This window comes from Symphalangus syndactylus, chromosome 7, assembly GCF_028878055.3.
Source record: "Symphalangus syndactylus isolate Jambi chromosome 7, NHGRI_mSymSyn1-v2.1_pri, whole genome shotgun sequence".
Classification (NCBI taxonomy): domain Eukaryota; kingdom Metazoa; phylum Chordata; class Mammalia; order Primates; family Hylobatidae; genus Symphalangus; species Symphalangus syndactylus.
Genome location: NC_072429.2, coordinates 77,007,738 through 77,032,007, shown reverse-complemented (window position 1 = coordinate 77,032,007; position 24,270 = coordinate 77,007,738). Strand labels below are relative to the sequence as shown.

The 24,270-nt window shown below is 35.0% G+C and overlaps 1 protein-coding gene across 4 annotated transcripts in view; it reads right to left on the bottom strand.

The window, feature by feature from the left end:
* The window catches only part of ZC2HC1A (zinc finger C2HC-type containing 1A), a 53,367-nt gene that overhangs the window by 6,184 nt on the left and 22,913 nt on the right, over window positions 1–24,270 (bottom strand). For 2 of the 4 annotated variants that reach the window (XM_055286573.2, XM_063643332.1), the window contains exons 6-9: window positions 18,202–18,301; window positions 17,192–17,291; window positions 4,178–4,294; window positions 950–1,057 (exon numbers count right to left, since the gene is read on the bottom strand). In XM_055286573.2, the coding sequence (XP_055142548.1) occupies window positions 950–1,057; window positions 4,178–4,294; window positions 17,192–17,291; window positions 18,202–18,301 (425 nt within the window). The remainder of the gene's footprint in view (window positions 1–949; window positions 1,058–4,177; window positions 4,295–17,191; window positions 17,292–18,201; window positions 18,302–24,270) is intronic. The other 2 variants (XM_063643333.1, XM_063643334.1) reach the window with 1 other exon arrangement.

The window sequence follows — 24,270 nt, the reverse complement described above, 5'->3', positions numbered from 1 at the left end:
CACATCAATTGACTTCCTTTCATGAATCATTTTTCTGTAGCATGTGATGCTATTTGATAACATTTTACCCACAGTAGAATTTCTTTTGAAATTGGAGTCAATTGTCTCAAACCTTGCTGTTGCTTTATCAACTAAGTTTATGAAATATTCTAAATCCTTGTCATTTCAACGATGTTCACAGCATCTTCACCAGAAGTAGATTCCATGTCAAGAAACCGCTTTTTTTTTTTTTTTTTTTGAGATGGAGTCTCGCTCTTTCACCGAGGCTGGAGTACAGTGGCTCCATCTCAGCTCACTCCAACCTCTGCCTCCCAGGTTCAAGCAATTCTCCTGCCTCGGCCTCCTGAGTAGCTGGGATTACAAATGTGAACCACCACACCTGGCTAATTCTTCTACTTTTAGTAGAGACAGGGTTTCACCATGTTGGCCAGGCTAGTCTCAAACTCCTGACCTCAGGTGATCCACCTGCCTCAGCCTCTCAAAGTGCTGGGATTACAGGCGTGAGCCACCACAACTCCTCATCCATTCCAGTTTTATCGTGAGACTGCAGTAGTTCAATGACATCTGCAGGCTTCCCTTCTGATTCTAGTTCTTTTGCTATTTTGCCAGCACATCTGCAGTTACCTCCTCCACTGAAGTCTTAAGTCCCGCAAAGTCATCCATGAAGTCTGGAACAACTTCTTCCAAACTCTTATTAATTTGGATATTCTGACCTCCTCCCAAAAATCACATATGTTCTTAGTGGCATGTAGAAGGGTTAATCCTTTACAGAAGGTTTTCAGTTTACTTTGCCCAAATCCATTAGAGGTGTACAACTTAAAAGCCAGATTAAAAGAAAAAAATCAGGTTTTCTATAAATAGCTTGTTACTTACTTTTGTATATGGTCCTTGGAAAACTATCATATACTCATTTTTATTTTAGTTATTGGGATAGCAGAGCTAAACATACCTGGCTATGTAGCTCTCAGTATATGTTTTTCTTTTGTTTGTAAGCACACCTGGGGCAGGATTTCTTGCCAAACTAGGTGGTGTGGAATTTCGAGGTTTGACATTAGCTCTATGAAAAAAAGAAAAAATAATGGAAAAGTATTGAACAGTGAGCATGTATTTCTCAAATTACCTATTCATATGATTAGAAAGAATACTTAGAAGCTTCAGAGAAGTTCAAAAGATTAAAGTCCCAATAATTATTTTAAGTCTGAAAGCAAATAGTAGTTAATATTAAAGATAAACCAAAGAATTTTGCATTTACTAACACTATTCTGATTGTAAATAAAATCAACTAAAATATGTATATATGCTTTACATGAAATTTATAAGGTAATCATTCTGAAAGATACATTTTTAAAAACAGTTTAAATTTATATTTCCCTCAAAACATATATTCTGATAAATGCTTATGGATAACGGTTAAATAAACACACAAGTTTTATTACTATTCTAAGCATATACAATGTAGTTAAAAAAATAATTTTTTTGCTAGTTACATTAAAGAATAATATTCAACTTATGAAAGTTCTAAAAAGCAGCAACTAAAATAAATGAGTTAATATAATATTCCCTTTAAAGATTTAATTTTACCAACTGCATAGCCTGGGCTATCCCAAATCAGAGGGACTTCTGGTTGGATCATCCATGAGTCTCCATTTTGAAACTTTAAGAATCAAAGAAGGGTTAGAAAGCTAAATGATGATGATATAACACTAAAAGCAGAGGCTTGGGAATTCAAATGAATTTAGATTCAAATGTCAACGCTACTGACAGCTTTGTGACAGCAAGTCTGAGTCTCATCATTTATAAAATGATCACTTATAGAAAGGTTATGAGATAAAAAGTATAATTCATATAAACATTTAGATAGCTGATGCTAATACTATTACTACTGTTGTTGCCACTATAAGTTAACATTTATATAATAGTGCTTACTCCATGTCAAGTACAATTCTAATTATTTTGCCCATAGAAATTTATTTATCCTAATAATCCTATGAAATAGGTAGTGTTCATAACCCCATTTACAGATAAGACAAATGAGGTAAAGAGCCCCTAAGTAACTTACCCAAGGTGACGCTGCTACTATGTCCCAAAGCTAGGATTTAGATGTTCATTAAAGCATAGTTCCTTCCCTCTCTATAGAGCTTTAATCAAATCTTAAATTTCACAGGTGAGCAGTGTTATATGAACAGCAGAATACTTTAAAAAATACCTCCAGATTAGAGGTTCTTAAACTTTAGTTGAAATTCTTCTTACTCTACTTATACGGTAAAGTAGGAGAGAGTACCCTAAAATTGTAAATAGCTGCTTCCAAAGTATATGCAGGTAATAACAACATCCACTATTTTTCAAACAGCCACTACATGACAATTATGAAGCCAGGTACTACACATGCCTTATTTAATGTCCCCCAAATCTCAGAATTTTTTAAAAGTGAGCATTTTTAAAGTGGAAGCATGTTCAAACAGATTATATAAATTGTGAGGCTACTATGTGGCCAGAGTAGTACTTGAACTTAAGTGGGCTGTATTACAGAACTCATATTCAATATACAATACTGTCATTCAAAGTGGTTACTTTGCATAATTACTTCTTTAAATTACTTCTAAACTTCAACAAGCAACGAATCACTTTGGTGCATGAATGGAATGCCCTGCACCTCTTCAAATGCTCACTCCAAGTCCATTCGTGAGGTTTACTCTACTCTTGTGTATAGGTTCTTTGGGGATGTTGTAGAACTACTAGAGTCTTTTTCTAGAAATTCAATCTCTAGGGAATCATTGTCAAAGAATGGTATTTAAATAGGAAGAACACTGTTTTTTTTGGCTATAGAATCGTCTTAAGTGCATGAGATATACAAACAATACAAACACACCCATGAATATATATACACATAATGTCACCATATCGGTAACTTGAGGTTGTTCAAAATGTTTATATTTAGAGGAAAATATAAGAGATTATCATCATTAATAGCTACCAATATTAAATACCTGTCGTTTATTTTTAGTAACACCTAGAATGGCCTTGATCACTTAAAACATCTTGCCCCAGTCTTACGCAGTCCACAAATTTTTCTTTCTGTTCAGAATCTGCAAAGCATTACTCTTACTCTGTATCTAGAATCTACCTGTTACAGCTCATATGAATAATTAAAGAAGGTTTAATTTTGGAATTCTACTTAATCCATTTTACTGCTAGTCACTGTTACAGTGAGATCTGCATCAGAGGGTTCTGACAGTAGAATCAGCAAAATGAAAAATGGCTCACGGCACAAACTCTTCTTGCTAGGATTTATCACTAACTACTTAAAAATAGCAAATGGCTGCTGCTAGTATCTTAAAGACTTCTCCTACCTTTGTTTATCTAGTTAAATTTATTATTACTTTTCATACATACATACTGAGCAGACTGTTGTAGTAGGTGTTGGCTTAAAAGTTAACTAAGTTACTCTGCTTAATATTTTCCACCATTAATTGATAAATTAATTTTTAGGTCCTAATTTCATATTTAAAATGCGGGCTAGAATTGAGACCCAAATTAGTAGACCTTGAAGACTCATGCTGTAGAGTTTCAAAGTAACTGCCATTGCCACACACTCTTTTCAGCCAGCCAGGTCAGAACTGGCTGTGTCATAACTCTTTCCCGAGCTTGACTCTTCGGCAGTGTCATACTCTTTCCCGGTTGTAGGCAGAATTTACAACCATCTAACAAAAAGACTAAGGACTCGTGGATTCAAAGTTTCCTAAAATCTTTTCTTTTTCCGGGCTTTTTATAATAGTTTACCATCTGCTTATCTAAGAGATAATTTAACAATATAATATACTGTACGAGACATTTTTCTCAAACTCTACTTTTTAAAACTGCTATTACAAAAAAAATCATAATTACTACTAAAAAAACTTCATAAAAAATTATTAAATGTGACTGCAATTTGAAACCTCCAAAAATTAATATTTAATGGAATAAAATGTATAACCTAAAAAGTTTTATTTACTACAACAGAAATGCTTACTAGAAATCAAAATGTTTTAAATCCTAGATTATTCGACACATTTTGGCTTAGAAATTATTCAACAGATTTTTTTAAGTATAGGACAGTAAAAGTTATATTATTCCATTATATAAAGCTTTTAAGGAAATATCTGAAAAATATTAACCAAACTGAGTTACAAATACTTACTTGTAAATAGGTAATAACTCATGTCTTTTGATGGCACTGTCTGATTTTGTATCACTGTCATACAACCTTTGCACAAGTCTTCCCGTTCGAAGTGGAGGGCCTAACTTGTCCATATTACTATTAAAATATATAAAGGTGTACCCATAAGGAGATTGCTACTGCTTCTTTATATAAAGTTTTTTTTTAAGACATTATTCTGGTTCATCAGATATCTACTCCCCAGGTCCTTAATTTTATCTGACTGTCAAGGTAAGAACTAATGTCCAAAAGAATCCTCAGAGAGTTCATATAATGTCCATTATTAGGTCTGAAAATTCTGACTACACAGGCTACCCTATACATCCGAACAAATGTCAAATTATACACAGCAGGGCAATGGAATCAATGAAGAAACTTAGGAAGGACAACTATTTCAAAAAAAAAATCATGAAGCTATAAGTGAACTGAATGCTGTTATTCACAAATAATTTTTCTTCCTCCCTGAATTCATAGAAACTTTCTCTACTCTTCATATTATTTATTTCCGTGCTTTTCAAAATTCCAAAAATGAGGAATTGAATAAATAACATGTACCCCATCTGACTTTCTAACTCCACTGACTTCTAACAAAAAAGTGACTTTACTTCTGAAATGTATCCAAAGCAAAACAGGACTCGGCATGGAAAAAAAAACATGGATGACAATTCTAAAAATCACATGTAATAATGGTAAGGGGCCATTCCATCCAAATATATATACACACACACACATTTTGACCAAAATTATAAAGGATCTCCATCTAGAGGATAGCAGGAAAAACTGCAGGTTTGTAGGATATTTCACCGTTTTAAATCAACCAGCCAAATAACTGAATCATATAAACTATCACCAACCAACATCTAGTCATAGTAGGAAGCAGGGAAAATTGAATTACGAAATCAGGAAACAATCTTATTTGCCTACTGAATAACACATCACTGCTTGTTAACTTTAAAAGTTTATTCTTTTTAAGAGATATTTGCTCACTCATTTGTTCACTTATTCACTGACTATAAACACTGAGCATCTATTATGTGTCAGGCACTGTGCTACATTCTGAGGATGTGGTGGTAAATAAGATAGATCTGATACTTGTTCTTATGGAGTTTAGTGTCTGAAAAGAATGTGTTAATTTTCCTAGATCATAGATATCTAATAGGAGGGACACATTTTATTAATTTTTGTCTTCTTTCAGTAGCTTATACATAGCAGGCATTTTGCTGAAAAAGTTGATATTAATACTTTGCAGGTGGTGGTGTTTATGTGAGGATTTAAAGTTCTTACAAGCAGCCTTCATTAAATAAATGTATTAAGTAAAATTTCTAAAATATTTTAAATTAAAATTTGTTTTTAATTTGTTAAAGTACAAAGAAAGCCATCTATTGGAATTTTAATTAAACATTCAGATTTTATTCTAAATCCTTAATTATCAAAACATTTTTGTCCCAACAGTGGTTATCTTACATAATTCTGGAAATAAGGATTAAAATTTTTCTTTCTCAGAAAAAAGTTACTGAATTTAAAACTTAGAAAATTTTTAACTATATTTTAAAAACATATTCCTCTTATATGATAAGAAATGGTCAGATCCTACATGTGATACAACAAAGTTCAGTTCAAGAAAGATGTGTAAAATATAACAAAAACCTAAAGGTAATTATCTAATGGAAATATTACATATATAAAAAGATTGCCAATATTTTCAGATTTTGAAAACCTAATTGAAGGACAGGTTCCAATAATGATTTGAACCATACTTGTATTATAACATTCAACTCGATTTATATGTGTGCATATATATATATACACACATGTACATTCACAACTCAAATTTACTTAGCCTAAAAGTTAATGAATGCTATTTTTAGGCTAAAATCACTTAATAACTTATATTCTAAGTTGCCATTAGGCTATCAAAAACAAAATCTATAAATCTCAATAACAATCAAGATTTTATACATATAATACTTTTGCAGGCCTTCAAAATACCCATAGCTGAATGAGTATGGTGACGATATCAACCTATCCCTGATTTGAAATAAACTTTAACATAGGAAAAGTCATTTACTGTTGATACCAGGAGAGTGAATTCACTTAGGAAATAAGTAATTTTAGTGTGGCTTACTAGGTACCTTGTAGGAGTGTAGCAAGTACTGTAGATTGAGATATAACAAAAAGATGATTTCTGAAATAATATTGGGAAAATAATTTACTGAATGGTATTTTGTATCTTTGTACACCTCTGTTGTTATGATGCTATAAGGCAATCTTGTCCAACCAGCAGCTCACAGGCCACATGCCACCCAAAATGGCTTTGAATGGGGCCCATACAAATTCGTAAACTTTCTTAAAACATTATGAAATTTTTGCTTTTTTTTTTTAGTTCATCAGCTATCATTAGCGCTCGTGTATTTTACATGTGGTCCAAGACAATTCTTCTTTCAGTGTGGCCCAGGGAAGCCAAAAGATTGAACAACCCCCTGCTCTAAGGCAGTTTTGAAATGTGTCATACCTCTACTTTTGATCCTAAATTTATCAATCCTACACAAATAATTAGTATCTCAATTCCATGGCAAAGTTAGCTCCCTATCCAAAATCTTCAATCATTGTTATCTACATAAGAAGCCAAGCTCTGGAATTCTAGGTTATCACAAGCATTTCTAGATCAGCAATAAAAGATAAGTTCATAAAAATTTACATAACACTCCACACAAATTCAATTCACATACATCAAAAGACTGGATTATGAAAACAGTATGTTTCCTATTCATATAAAAATGTACTCAAAAACTAAAGACATTTACTTCTTAATGTTTTAAATAAGGTATGAGAAACAAAATGCAATTTTTTAAATTAAAAAATGCTCCATACATGCCTTTGATTGCTCTAATTTTATGCATATTACAGTTGATCTCCAAAGTAAATGTGTTTTTCATAGTAACTAAAAGGAAGTAAGTCTCTGATATTTGATAGTTTCACTACTGAAAATTATTAGCTGAGCTATCCATTCAAACTGGTAATAAGGTACAATTGTGTAAACTCTAGGAAACAATTCAAATGGGGAAATATTTATTTAAAAGATCTGTGTTTCATTATACTTCTAAAATTTCCTGGGATTAAAGATAATCATCTTTTGGCCGGGCGTGGTGGCTCATGCCTGTAATCCCAACAATTTGGGAAACCGAGGTGGGTGGATCACTTGAGGTCGGAAGTTTGCGACCAGCCTAACATGGTGAAAACCCATCTGTTGTAAAAATACAAAATTAGCCAGACATGGTGGCACACACCTGTCCCAGCTAATGGGGAGGCTGAGGCAGGAGAATCACTTGAACCCAGGGGGAAGAGGTTACAGTGAGCCAAGATCGCACCATTGCACTCCAGCCTGGGCAATAAGAGCGAAACTCCATCTCAAAAAAAAAAAAAAAAAAAAAAAAAAAGACAATTATCTTTTAGAGGAAGGGAAAAACTTTCCACTTGGGTGTGTTTTGTTGTTTTTTAAACAAATCTGTTAAAATTGACCTAAAAATTGATTTGCTTTTTTTTTAATATTTAAAAAAAGGTTTTTTGTTTTTGTTTTTGTTTTTTTAATGGAGATGAGGTCTTGCTATGTTGCCCAGGCAAGTCTCAAACTCCTAGGTTCAAGCGACTCTCCCACCTCACTCTCCCAAAGTGTTGGGATTACAGGTGTAAGCCACTGCACCTGGCCTAATCCACAAATTGTCTAGAAGCAAACAACCAAACATATGAGAATTTTTCTGAGTGCAAAAATAAATTTCTTTGTGGCATGATTCTATTACAGATCACTGGTATGCCTGATTAAAGTGGACCACAATAAAGATTACACACACCAGACTTTAAACAATTGCAATCCACTGAAATAACAGCATTTACTAATCTCAGTGAATGTTCAATTTACTGAGCATTACACCTGACCAAATGTCTTAATTCAACCTTTACCCAATCCTGAATCATCTGTAAAAATCAAAATAACAGTTGTCATACAAATTTCAAGTAATTCTTTCACTTGTACCAGATGATAATTCTATGACATGCCAACAGATAACAGATGAGGGAATTAATTTATTATCTTTTTTTACTTAACCAAAAATTTTTTGTTAGCCTAGGCATTCTGCTAGATTTTAGTTACAAATGGAAGCAAGGCAGACATAGTCTTTGTCATCATGGAGCTTACAATCTAGCAAGAGAAACAAATCATTACTTCACTAATTCTTAAAAAGAAAAAAAAGGAACTCTGTCACTAAACAGACAGCTATGAATGGTTCTAATTTAATACAGTAACATAATGTTCCAGTTAATATAGTAATATATTGGTAGAAATGAGCTCCACTGCTCTCTTTCTAGTAGTTGGAAACCTTGCTTTAATCTGTAAGGATCTTATACAGAATGGACAATCAGAATTTGAACAGATATGATTGACAGTTATATATGATGTGGGATAGCCAAAAAATAAGTATTCTTCATGGCATTATAAGCAATGCACAACTGACAAAATTATTGTACTCAAAATCTCTGCTTGTTAGCAAAAGCGTATTTTCCATTAGTAATCAGGTATGTTGGTCAGATTTTCTTGGATCAGTTGTCAAGGTCTAAACAGAGTCACAGATGTTGTCACAGTCAGACAACATGTCACAGCATGACAAAGAGATACATGCCCAAAGCTATTTAGTGGCAGAGTATGATGCAGAAACCTAGTCTTCTAACTCCAAGGTCAGCAGCTCTCTTCATTATACCAGCCAACTTTACACGCCCTATCTAGGAATACTGTGTCAGTACAATTTAATATTGCTAACTGATAAAATTGCCAGTACTATAGTAATACTGAAAAACATCACCTTTTAATCTATGATCAACTGTAAGTGAAACTATAAACAACACTATGAACAAACATTGTTACCTAACATGGAGGCCAATTCTCTGTGATACAGTAAAATGACTTTGTAAAATTAAAGCACATATTGCTATGTCTATACTTCACTTAATCATCCAATGAGTCAACTCATTGGAGAAGAAAATAAATCAGATCAGTTTCTTACCACTAAAAGATAATTTTTTTTACTTTTCAACTACCTGATCTACTGATAATCTGTCTCTTTCTTATGGATAGCCTGTCTCTTGTTTTTGGAAGCACAACAATAAGGAAAATCACTTAACTCATAAGATATTGTTGGTTGATTTTTTTCCTTTTCTATAATGATAATTACATTATATTCCTTTAGGTCTTCCATTTTCAATGTAGTCTGAATTGAGAAGCAAAATTAGTTACTGTCATTTGACAGATATTTTTGTATATATTTTCCACATAAAAACCAAAATGAATGTGAGCCACATATAACTTATACTTGAAAATAACATGAAAAGGGGTGAGTAAATACAGCACCTTCACCGGAAACATCCATGTACTTGCATTGGGACTAATCAAGGAAACAACTCGACCCACGGAGAACAAAGAAAAGAGAGGCAGGATGACAGCCCACCTTGGAGTGACACAGAGCAAGGGGAACCTCCCTGGCCCAGGGACGCGGTGAGTGAACACGTGACCCTGGGAAACCACGCTTCTCCAATGGATCTTTGCAACCCTTGGGTCAAGAGATGCCCTTGTGAAGCCACTCCACTAGGGCCTTCAGTCTGACATACAGATATGGGGAGTCTTGGCAGAGCAGCTGCTCGGGCACAGGCAAAGACCCAGGAACTCCAAACTTCCCAGCAAAAGTAACTGCAACTCCAGCAAAGCAGGATGTTAGACCCCCATACATACTCTTAGGAAAAAGGCTGAATCAAGGGGACCAAGTAGGGATGGTCTGCAGGTCTCACTTTCATAACACCTCACAGGATAAGACCCACTGGCTTGGAATTCCAGCCAGCCACCAGTAGCAGTTTTGAGCCTACCTGGGAAGGGACAGCCTGCCATCTTTGCTGTTTGGGTGACTCAGCTGTTCTGCAGGCTTTGGAGAGTACAAACCAACCAGAGGCAGAGAGGATCCCTCAGCACAGCACAACTGCTTTACCAAAATGTGGTCAGACTGCTGGTTAAGCAGGTTCCCAATCCCTCCCTCATCACTGAGCAGGACCTCACAACTGGGACCTCCAACCATCCCTGCTGGTATTCTCTGGCCCACAGACAGCGAAAGCCAAATGGGACAAAAGTGGTAACCCAGCACAGCACAGCTGCTCTAGGAAAGTGTGGCCATACTACTTCTTTAAGTAGATCCCCAATACTGCCCCTCGTCTCTGGAAAGAACCTCCCAACTGGGACCTCCAGCCAGCCCTGCGGGTGTTCTCTGGCCTACAGAGATTTGCAAAGTCCCTGGGATAGAACTCCCACAGAGTGTGCAGGCCATTATCTTTGCTGTTTGGGCAACTTAGCAGTTTCAGTCTCTGGGGTTTGGAGAGCCCATGCTGACCCAGGGGTGGAAGTGGTACAACAGCACACCACAGTGGTCCGTGAAAATGTGGCCAGACTGCTTTATTAAGCAGGTTCCCAATCCCACTCCTCATCACCAGGTGGAGCCTCCCAACTGGAGTCTCCAGCCACACCCACAGGTGTTCTTCGGCTGACAAAGGTTTGAGGCCTCCCTAAAATGAAGCTCCCAGGAGGAGGGGCAGGCTGCTACCACTGCTAATTTGTACCTTCACTGGTGACACCTCCAGCTACTGAAAAATCCAAGGTGACTAGTGACTGGAGTGGACACCCAGCATACACAAGCAGCCCTATGGAAAAGTGGCCAGAGTTGTTCAAAAAACAAACCCATGCAAAGGTAAGCAGCCTCAAAGACTGAAGTTAGGTAAGCTCACAAAGATGAGAAAGAATCAGCATAAGAATGCTGAAAACTTAAAAAGCCAGAGTGCCCTCTTTTCCTCCAAGTGACCGTATCACCTCTCCAACAGGAATCAGGCTGAGAATCTCCTCAGAATCAGGCTGAGGCTGAGACAGCTGAAATGAAAGAAGCAGAATTCAGGATATGGACAGGAACGAAGTTCACTGAGCTAAAGCAATACATTGTAATCCAATGAAAGGAAGCTAAAAATCATGATAAAACACTGCAGGGGTGGACAGATGAAATAGCCAATATAGAGAAGAACATAACCAACCTGATAAAGCTGAAAAACACACTACAAGAATTTCATAATGGAATCACAAGTATTAATAGCAGAAGAGGCCAAGTGAAGAAGGAATCTCAGAGCTTGAAGACTGGCTTTCTGAAATAAGACACGCTGACAAGAATAGAGAAAAAAAGAATGAAAAGGAATGAACAAAAGCTCCAAGAAGTGTGACATTATATAAAGAGACCAAATCTATGACTGACCGGTATATCTGAAAGAGATGAGGAGAATGGCACCAATTTGAAAAACATATTTCAGGATGTCATCCATGAGAACTTTCCTAACCTAGCTAGATAGGCCAACATTCAAATTCAGGAAATGTAGAGAACCCCAGTAAGATACTCGTGAGATGATCATCCACAAGACACATAATCATCAGATTCTCCAAGACTGAAATGAAAGAAGAAAGTTAAAGGCAGCTAGAGAGAAAGGCCAAGTCACCTACAAAGGAAAGCCCATCAGACTAACAGCAGACCTCTCAGTGGAAACCCTACAAGCCAGAAGATATTGGGGACCAATATTTCACATTCTTTTTTTTTTTTTTTTTTTTTTTTGAGATGGAATCTCACTCTGTCACCCAGGCTGGAGTACAACGGTGTGATCTCGGCTCACTGCAACCTCTGCCTCCTGGGTTCGAGCAATTCTCCTGCCTCAGCCTCCCAAGTAGCTGGGACTACAGGTGCACACAACCACACCTGGCTAATTTTTGTATTTTTTTTTTTTAAATAGAGAAACGGTTTCACCACATTGGTCAGGCTGGTCTCGAACTCCTCCTGACCTCAGGTGATCCACTCACCTCGGTCTCCCAAAGCGCTGGGATTACAGGCGTGAGCCACCACACCTGGCTAATATTCTTAAAGAAAAGAAATTCCAACTCAAAATTTCATATCAGGCCAAACTAAGCTTCATAAGTGAAGGAGAAATAAAACCTTTTTCAGACCAGCAATTGCTGTGGGAATTTGTTACCACCAGACCTGCCTTACAATAGCTCTGAAGGAAGCACTAAATATGGAAAGAAAAGACAATTATGAGCCACTACAAAAACACAATGAAGTACACAGACCAGTAATACTATAAAACAGTTAGCTACATAGACAAGTCTGCAAAATAACCAGGTAGCATCATTATGACAGGATCAAATCCACACACATCAGTACTAGTCTTAAATGTAAATGGGCTAAATGACCCAATTAAAAGACACAGAGTGGCAAGTATTTTGATAAAGAACCACGACCCATTGGTATGCTGTCTTCAAGAGACCCGTCTCATGCAATGACACATATGGGATCAAAATAAAGGGATGGAGAAAAATTTACCAAGCAAATGGAAAACAGAAAAAAGCAGGGGTTGTAATCCTAATTTCTGACAAAACAGACTTTAAACCAACAAAGATTTAAAAAAAAAAAAAAAAAAAAGAAAGGTATTACATAATGGTAAAGGGTTCAATTTAACAAGAAAAGTTAATTATCCTAAATACAAATGTACCCAACACAGGAGCACTCGGATTCATAAACCAAGTTCTTAGAGACCATCAATGAGACTTAGACTCTTACACAATAATAGTGGGAGACTTTAACACCTCACTGACAATATTAGACAGATTATCAAGACAGAAAATTAACAAATATATATTTAGGACCTGAACTCAGCACTGGATCAAATGGGCCTGATAGATATTTACAGAATTCTCCACCCTAAAAAAACAGAATACAGTTGTTCTGTATTGATCACATGGGCTGGGCGCGGTGGCTCACACCAGTAATCCTAACACTTTGGGAGGATGAGACAGGCAGATGACCTGAGGTTGGGGGTTCAAGCCTGATCTGGCCAACATGGGGAAACCCCATCTCTACCAAAAATACAAAAATTAGCCAGGTGTAGTGGCACATCCCTGTAATCCCAGCTGCTTGAGAGGCTGAGGCAGGAGAATCGCTTGAACCCAGGAGGCAGAGGTTGCAGTGAGCCAAGATCATGCCACGGCACTACAGCCTGGGCGACAGAGTGAAACTCCATCTCAAAAATAAATAAAATAAAATAAAATAAAATAAAATAAAATAAAATAAAAAATAAAATAAAATAAAATAAAAATAAAATAAAATAAAAATTAAATTAAATTAAAATAAAATAATAAAATAAAATAAAATAAAATAAAATAGATCACATAATTGGATGTAAAACATCTCAGTAAAAGCAAAAGAACTGAAATCATAACAAATATTCTCTCAAACCACAGAACAATTATATTACAAATCAAGATTAAGAAATTAACTCAAAACCCTACAACTACATAGATATTGAATAACCTTCTCCTGAATGATTTTTGGATAAATAATGAAATTAAGGCAGAAATCGGGAAGTTCTTTGAAACTACAGAGTACAAAGAAACAACATACCAGAATCTCTAGAACACAGCTAAGGCAGTGTGAAAGGGAAATTTATAGGACTAAATGTCCACATCAAAAGTTAGAAAGATCTCAAGTTAACAACCAAAGATCACAACTAACAGAACTAGAAAACCAAGAACAAATCCCAAAGCTAGCAGAAGACAAGAAATAGTCAAAATCAGAGCTAAACTGAAGAAGATACATGAAAAACCATTCAAAAGATCAACGAATCTAGGAGCTGTTTTTTAAAAATTTGATAAAATATATAGGCTGCTAGCTACACTAAAAAGAATAGGGATTTTATTCTTTTTAATGTAAATAAACAACACACAATCAGAAATGACAAAATCATTCAAATAAACACAATCAGAAATGACAAAATCATTCAAATAAACACAATCAGAAATGACAAGAGGGATATTATCACTTGACCCCATAGAAATACAAGTCATCAGAGAATATTATGAATATCTCAATACACATAAACTAGAAAATCTAGAAGAAATGGATATTTCTTCTAAAACTGAGGCAGTAATAAATAGCCTACCAACCAAAAAAAGCCCAGGATCAGATGGATTCACAGCTGAATTCTACTAGATGTACAAAGAACTGGTACAATTCCTACTGATACTATTCCAAAAAATTGAGGAGGGACTCAACTCTAGCTCATTCTATGAGGCCAGCATCACCCTGATACCAAAACCTGGCAGAGACACAACAAAAAAGGAAACTTCAGGCCGATAACCTTGATAAACATCAATGCAAAAATCCTCAACAAAATACTAGCAAATCAAATCAAGCAGCACATCAAAAAGCTTATCCACCAGGATCAAGTAGGCCTTATCCTTGGGATGCAAGGTTGACTCTGCATATGCAAATCAATAAATGCTATTCATCACAACAGAACTAAAGACAAAAACCACATGATTATCTTAATAGATGAAGAAAAGGTTTTCAATAAAATTCAACATCCCTTCACATTAAAAACTCTCAATAAACTACGTATTGCAGGAACATACCTCAAAATAATAAGAGCCATTTATGACGAACCCACAGCCAACATCATACTGAATGGGCAAAAGCTGGAAGCATTCCCCTTGAAAACTGGCACAAGACAAAGATGCCCTCTCTCACCACTCCTATTCAGCATAGTTTTAGAAGCTCTGGCCAGTGCAATCAGGCAAGAGAAAGAAATAAAGGGGCATCCAAATAGGAAGAGAGGAAGTCAAACTATCCCTGCTGGCAGATGACATGATCCTGTATCTAGAAAACCCCACTATATCAGCCCAAAAACTTCTTAACCTGATAAGCAACTTTAGCAAAGTCTCAGGATTCTAAAATCAATGTGCAAAAATCACTAGCCTTCCTCTACACTAATAACAGTTAAGCAGAGAGCCAAATCAGGAACAAACTCCCATTCACAACTGCCACAAAAAGAATAAAATACCTAAAAATACAGGTAACTGGGGAGGTGAAAGATCTATACAAGGAGGACTACAAGCCAATGCTCAAAGAAATTAAAGATGACACAAATAAATGAAAAAATATTCCATGCTCATGGATAGGGAGAATCAATATTGTTAAAATGGCAATACTGCCTAAAGCAATTTATAGATTCAATGCTATTCCCATTAAACTATCAGTGACATTCTTCACAGAACCAGAGAAAACTATTTCAACATTAATACATAATAAAAAATGAGTCAAACTAGCCAAGGCAATTCTAAGCAAAAAGAACAATGCTGGAGGCATCATGCTGCTTGACTTCAAGCTATACTACAGGGCTACAGTAACCGAAACAGCATGGTGCTGGAACACAGACCAGCGGAACAGAATAGCGAGCCCAGAAGTAAGATCACACACCTACTACTATCCGATATTTGACAAACCTGACAAAAATAAGCAATGGAAAAAGGATTCCCTACTTAATAAAAGGTGCTGGGATAATTGGCTAGCAATATGCAGAAGACTGAAACTGGATCCCTTCCTTCCACCATATACAAAAATTAACACAAGATGGATTAAAGACTAATGTAAAACCCAAAACTATAAAAACCCTGGAAGACAACCCAGCCAATACCATTCAGGGCATAGGCATCAGCAAAGATTTTATAATGAAGATGCCAAAAGCAATTGCAACAAAAACACAAATCGACAAATGGGCTCTAATTAAACTAAAGAGTTTCCGCACAGCAAAAGAAACTATCAACAGAGTAAACAGACAACCTACAGAATGGGAGAAAATATTTGCAAATTATGCCTCCAACAAGGTCTAATATCCAGGATCTGTAATTTAACAAACAAACTTACAAGGAAAAAACAAACTTACAAGAAAAAAAGAAACTTAACGAGAAAAAAACAAACATCTCATTAAAAAGTGGACAACGGACATGAACAGACACCTTTCAAAAAATAACTGATGGGTACTAGGCTTAATACATGGATGATGAAATAATCCATACAACAAACTCCCAATGACACAAGTTTACCTATGTAACAAACCTGCACTTGTATCCCTGAACTTAAAAGTTAAAATTAAAAAAAGAAAATAATGTGTGCTGTATTTCATTAATCAACTGTACCAGTATATGTAAAGACATACACCTTCATTCTAATGGTCCTGTGGCAATCCCTTAATTTTCTGATTTATCAAAATACAAAATAAGTAAATTTCTAAAAATACATGGCTTTATATTAATATCTCCACTGTTACAATTTTTCCCGTAACTATTGAAAGTTTAATTATATACTTCATTAAAAGCCATGTAAATATAACTGTAGAAAAATATAAAAAAGTATTAAATTAAGAGAATCACCCCACTGTTTCTATCATACTATACATGAAGTTCAGTAGCTAACGTTTTCCTCTTAACAGAATCACCTTATTCAAATTTATATACATACTATAGTTGCAAAATATTCCTTTATAGATTTTCATATTTTACTATTCAAACAAAGCTAGACATTTTGGTGATTTTATTTATTTCTAACATTATAATAAAAACGTGAAAAGAGTCCAATGTTTACAGTCAAAGAGATCCCAATTTATATATTGCTTCTAACTTTAACAGCTATGTGGCTTTGAGCAAACTGAGCTTCTCTGATCTTCTTTTCTCTTGATTATGAAGTGGTTTTAACAAAAATATATGCAAAATGTCTAGCACAGTGCCTGATACATAGTGCTTAGTAAATTATAGTTAGTATAAAAATCTTCGACATTTCAAATTATTTCCTTAGACTAAATTCCCAGAAGTTTAATTATTCAATTTAAGCTACGATTTCTAAGGCTTTTAATACCAGATTATTTTCTAAAATGGTTATACAAATTTAGATACTCAACAGCAGTGAGTGTGCTCCTGACCAGCAAAATGTTAAAGGACAAATGAACTTAGGAAATGAAGATTAAAGAAAAAGCAATGATCAAAACATAATAAAACCTTAATATCATTTAATTATATACCACCAATAATTATATCCAATGTAGACTTACCCTGCATGAGGGGCTGCTATCCCTTTATGAGAGGGAGATAAGGTCTGAAGTTTGTTTCCCAAAGAGCTGCTACTTGAAGACACTTTACCTGAAGGAACACCTTATAATAAAAAAGCATTATTTTTAACAATACTCTAAAAAAGGTTACATAAAACAGAGCATCTAACAAAGAAAACAATGCTTTAGTAATAATCTTTCTAACTATAAATCAAGTTTTCATTGAAGACATTTTTAAACGGCATTTCCAGGGGATGACATATAGCATCCTTCATTTCTAATTTCTAAATTTCCTTCTTATAATTTATATATAAATAAAGGTACATGTCAGTGGTCAATATCTTCTTCTAACTATTAAGTATTTGTCTACTATGAACAATTGCCCAGTTCAGAAAGCTATGAAGAGCTAGCGTAAAATGAGAGGAAAATGCTGGATCAAAGAATCAAGGAAGTACTGGGCTGACTATTCTGAACAGATGACACATCAAAAACAACATCTGGGGCCAAAATTTAAGCTGAAAAAAACAACAAAAAAGTGGCTGAGCACCACGGTGGCTCACGCCAGTAATCTCAGCACTTTAGGAGGCTCAGGTTGGGGGATCATGAGTTCAGGAGATAGAGACTATCCTGGCTAACTTGGTGAAACCCCATCTCTATTAAAAACACAAAAAATTAGGTGGGCATCGTGGCACCCGCCTATAGTCCCAGGTACTCGGGAGGCTAAGGCAGGAGAATCACTTGAACCCGGGAGGCGGAGGCTGCAGTGAGCCGAGATTCCACCACTGCACTCAAACCTGGGTGACAGAGCAAGACTACGTCTCAAAAAAAAAAAAAAAAAGTTAAAAGTAGAAACTACTCAAAGTTATTTTATTTTCAGAAACAATTACTTATCCTCTACATCTCTTCTTAATTATAAATCTATCTTAATATTCCAGAATAGACCACTATCTTTATTTCCTGCTCTGCCAACATGGTTTTAAAAACAAATCAAGTTGCTTTATGGCTATCATTACCTACAACAGTTTTGCCAGTGCCACTTGGCTGCGGTAATCGTGAAGATCCTGATGATGCAGTTCCAGGAGAATTTGACTTTTTAAGTACAGGTGGCTTATACTAAAATAATGAAAAAAAATTATTAACATCACTTTTTGATTGTGGATTGTAAACCAGTGGTTCAAAACTTAACATTCTTTGGGTTTAGGATTACAGTCTTACAAGATGAAAAGAGTTATGGAGATGAATGGTGATGATGGTTGCACATCATTAATGTATTAACACACTTGTAAGTATACACTGAATTGTATTCTTAAAAATGATTAAGATGGTAAAGTTTATGCTACGTGTATTACACTACAGTAAAAAAAAATTGGAAAGAAACAGCTCACATTCCCTTAAATGAACAGTCTTTTTATTAGCTACTGAATTATACAAATTGAGGAAGTATAAATTAAAATGTCACCTCAAAGGTTTTCCAAAACAGACTCCCTCTCAGATGTTCCACTGCTAAAACAAACTAACAGCAACTTTTCCAGTTCACAAGAAAAAGAAAAAAAGGTCTAATGGAAAATACTTCCTCAAAGTTAAGATTTTAAACACCAAACAAACATTAGTAACGTTAGTAGAAAAACTTAGAAACAGCTAGTGATGCTCACTTGGTGGTGCAGCTTTAAAGGTCAAGATTTTTATATGTTCCTGGATGTGGTTTTATATTCCATATATATAATTCAGCCATATTTCCTACTGATAAAAACCATAAGATGACCTATTACCTGAACAAGTTTTACAACAGCTGCCTTATGGATTTCCCCGATATGAAGAGAAAGAGCTAATTCTGGCTTCACTTTTCTCACCAGACCATCTTAAATTAATGGAGTATGCATCGACCTAAGATATTTCAGCTTATCTTGGATTTTAATACTTCTCTACTCCTCTAAAGAGACATCTTTATTAATTTTATTTTACTTTCTCTTTTTGAGCCACATTTTGCTCAGTTACCTGAATATAAAAGTATCTTACTGATCACCCGCTTGAATAGCAAGAAATGAACTTGCCCAGGGTTATGCCCCAACTTCACAAAAGAGCAGGAATTTACACTCATGCTGGTTCTAGCCCAATGCTTCAACCATAAGGTGAAAATCATACTTGCATATGTGCTTGGAATGTAGCCCAATACGGTATCAAGATTTCATGTGAAAAATTGGTTTTAAATATCATTTTCAAAAATCAAATCATATTTTATAACCAATAATCAATATAAAATTTAATATGCACTACTACCAAAAATAGCTAGCTAACACAAATTTTGAAGTCAAACATTATATCCTTCTAACTCTGTAAATGTGAATTTTTAAAAAGTTAAATCTTGATAAAGGGTCCCACAAAAAAAGTAATATTCACATTTTGCAGTATTATGCCAGGACCTGAAAAACAGAAAATCAAAACCTTCAGTAAATGTCTTTCAAATTAACAAATGTCTATGAGATTTTGGGAGATGAACCATATAATGATACTGATTTTTTAAAACCTTAGAGGTGCTTCTGGTTTAAAAGGGCATCTGGGCCACTATATACATACAGACAGAGAAAGACAGACATTAGAAAAGACTTAAAATTGTAGCAATAGGGAAAACAAGTTCTAACAAAGATTTGTTAAACTATGAAAGGTATGTTTATAAAAACAGAGTTAATAAAATCAGATTAGGAAACAAGACTGTTGACCCACTCAAATTGTGCACACAATCAAAAAAGAGCAAAATGATTAGCATAAACCAAGTGCGCCAATGTGGCCTATTACATATTGAGAGGTCAAGTCTTTAGGCAGGACACAGGCAGAAAGCTCCCTGGTAGCATTACATAATGGAGACTAAAGATTTTTATGTATATAATGGAAATTATTAACAACTTAATGGCTTACAAATACTTAGGCAGAACATGTCTCCAAAAAATGTTTTGCTTTTTCTCTCTCTATATAAGACTTCCCACTATTTTACTAAATTTTATTGTTAAGTTTTCTGAGAAAATTCAGAACCTAGAACAACCTTATCTATATCCTATAATATTTCCCATTACTTTCAACAAGAACCAGTCAGGTTAGTTTCCTTTCTGAATACTGCTTGTTTAAAACATCATTCACCTCCCCCTCAGTATCTTGCTGTTTCCCTGACCTAGATAATCTGACTCCTTCCTTTCTGAGCTATATTCTATCTATTCTACAACATTAAGCTGAAAGTCTACTGGTATATAAAGACTTTCAGAATGACTCTATCAATCAACAGTTTTGTGTGCTATTATGAAGACTTTCAGAATGACTCTATCAACCAATAATTTTGTATAAACCCATTTTAATGACCAGGAGAATGAAATGATTTTATACAATTACATTCAACATATTTCTTTCATTCATTATTATTTAGTAATTATTATTTTGTGTTTTTACGCTGCTCACAAATCTCATACATTTCCTTACAAAAATATTTATACAAAGACTAATGACTAATGAAATTGGAATAAGTCTAAAGAACTTGTAGGACATCCATTTCTGACAAAATGGTAGAATTTACTATTTAGACCAACCTTTCAATTAACAACTAAAAATGCTCAGGAAAGAATAAAAAATCATTGTAATAGCACTGAATGTCAAATGAGAGGAAAAGAAGAAATTTCCAGGCCAAACTATATGAGATTGTAATAACGACCTGAACATCACATGGATTTGCTGTATTAATTTGCATTATTAGGCTGGTCAAGCAAACTAAGCCAATAATTTAATTTCAGATGTTTCCAGACTGATACAACTCATAGATACCTAAAAGGAATAAGCACACATCTTCTCTGGAAGAAGGCATGAATGATAATCATGAATATCTTTTTACTTGTAACAAGCAGCAAAGGTCAGTAATAGTCAGGGAAATAAGGACATAAGGAAACTGAATGAGAAAAAAAACAAGGAACATATCCATACAAGTCACCTGATACTGCTATAATTATCAGACACACATTACAAACAATTATGAGTACTACATTTAAAGAAATAGGAGACAACTATGAAAATATTAATGGAAAATTACAAACTATAAAAATAGTAAATTAGAAAAATAGCCAGCCAACTGCAAGAAATTAAAAACACAAAACAGAGATATAGACCAATGGAACAGAACAGAGCCCTCAGAAATAATGCCACATATCTACAACTATCTGATCTTTGACAAACCTGACAAAAACAAGAAATGGGGAAAGGATTCCCTATTTAATAAATGGTGCTGGGAAAACTGGCTAGCCATATGTAGAAAGCTGAAACTGGACCCCTTCCTTACGCCTTATACAAAAATTAATTCAAGATGGATTAAAGACTTACATGTTAGACCCAAAACCATAAAAACCCTAGAAGAAAACCTAGGCAATACCATTCAGGACATAGGCATGGGCAAGGATTTCATGTCTAAAAGACCAAAAGCAATGGCAACAAAAGCCAAAATTGACAAATGGGATCTAATTAAACTAAAGAGCTTCTGCACAGCAAAAGAAACTACCATCAGAGTGAACAGGCAACCTACAGAATGAGAGAAAATTTTTGCAATCTACTCATCTGACAAAGGGCTAATATCCAGAATCTATAAAGAACTCAAACAAATTTACAAGAAAAAAACAAACAACCCCATCACAAAGTGGGTGAAGGATATGAACAGACACTTCTCAAAAGAAGACATTAATGCAGCCAAAAGACACACGAAAAAATGCTCATTACTGGCCATCAGAGAAATGCAAATCAAAACCACAATGAGATACCATCTCACACCAGTTCGAATGGCGATCACTAAAAAGCCAGGAAACAACAGGTGCTGGAGAGGATGTGGAGAAATAGGAACACTTTTACACTGTTGGTGGGACTGTAAACTAGTTCAACCGTTGTGGAAGTCAGTGTGGTGATTTCTCAGTGATCTAGAGCTAGAAATACCATTTGACCCAGCCATCCCATTACTGGGTATATACTCAAAGGAGCATAAATCATTCTGCTATAAAGACACATGCACATGTATGTTTATTGCGGCACTATTCACAATAGCAAAGACTTGGAACCAACCCAAATGCCCAACAATGATAGACTGGATTAAGAAAATGTGGCACATATACACCATGGAATACTATGCAGCCATAAAAAATGATGAGTTCATGTCCTTTGTAGGGACATGGATGAAGCTGGAAACCATCATTCTCAGCAAACTATCGCAAAGACAAAAAACCAAACACTGCATGTTCTCACTCATAGGTGGGAATTGAACAATGAGAAAACTTGGACACAGGAAGGGGAACATCACACACTGGGGCCTGTTGTGGGGTGGGGGGAGGGGGAAGGGATATCATTAGGAGATATACCTAATGTAAATGACGAGTTAATGGGTACAGCACACCAACATGGCTTATGTACACATATGTAACAAATCTGCACATTGTACACATGTACCCTAAAACTTAAAGTATAATAAAAAAAAAGAATTACAAGCTCAATGTTGGAGTGAAGTGGGTATATAACCATTCTACAGGTAGCAGCAATTACAACGAAAGAGACTACCGGAAACTACTGGAAAACCTACACTGTACACCCTGGATTTAACCACCGACACTTAGACGTCCTTACTGCTCCCCGCCCAAAAAAGGAAAGAAAATAAAAACACTTTGCAAAAGAATAAAACAGAAATTGATATATATTACCTACCATGTCATGTCTAGTTTTCAACCAAACATTACTAGCAAAGAAAGAGAAAACATGATCCATATTTAGCAAAAATGTCGAGTCAACAGAAACTAACTGCAAATGAACACAGGTGGAAGATTTAATAGTTAAGGATTAAAAAATAGTAATAATAAATAAGACTGAACTATAGGGATTGGAATTGGAGAAATTAAGCCAGGCACAGGCATATGAATACCACATGTACTCACTTACATGTAGAATCTAAAGCAATGGAACTCTAAGCAGCAGAGAACTGAATGGTAGTTACCAGAGGCTAAAGGGAGGGGGAAAGGGGGGAAAGAACAAGGAGATGATGATGGTCAAAGGGGTAAGTTTTTGTTGTGGTTTTTATTTTGAGATATACTGCACAGCATGGTGAATAAAGTAAATTATACCTTTCAAAATTGCAAAGAGAAAAAATTTTCAAATGCTCTTACCACAAAAAATGGTAAGTATGTTAATTAGCTTGATTTAATCATTCCACATTGTATCCATGAATCATAATATCACTTTGTACCCCATAAATATATACAACTATAATCTGCACATTTACAATTTCAATAAATATATAAATAAGGCAGTAAGTATAACAATACACATCAAGAGTACTGATAGGCTTATAATGTTTAGAGTTACATAATGAAACAATAGCACAAACATGTCAGAGGTAAATGAAAATATCCATAGATATGGGTAAGTTAAAGATGCATTTTTTATTCCTAGAGCAATCACTTTTAAAAAATGCAAAGAGTTACAGCTGGAAAGCCAAAAAAGAAAATGAAATCTTATGAAGACAAAAGGGAAAAGAAATGATAAATTTTAAAAAAATTGCAAAAGGAGAAAACAGATGGCAGACCTAAACATAACCAAATCAATAACTGCATCAAATGTAAATGATAGGCAATTTGACCAACAATATGAAGTTACTAGATTTGATTTTAAAAAAAGAAATACAAAAACCAATTATAGCAATGACAAAACACATATATAAGCTAAGGAACAGAGAGAAAAGAAGTGAGCATAATTATGTTAAAATGGCTATATTCTTATCATATGAAACATACTGCAACACAACGAATATTGCCACAGACAAAAAGGAACACTTTATAATGATAAAAGCGTCAATAAATGGGGAAGATGTAACAATTTATAAATGCATATGCTAACAATAAGAGAAATTCAAAAATTTGAATCGAAAGCTGGCAAAACTAAAGAGAAATGTAAGAAAAGTCATAATTTTAACGTATTTCCCTCAGTAATTGATGGAACATCATACACAATGGTGAAAAACAATGCTTTTCACCTAAGAACAGAAAAACAAGGCAAGGAGGTCCACTCTCATCACCTCTATT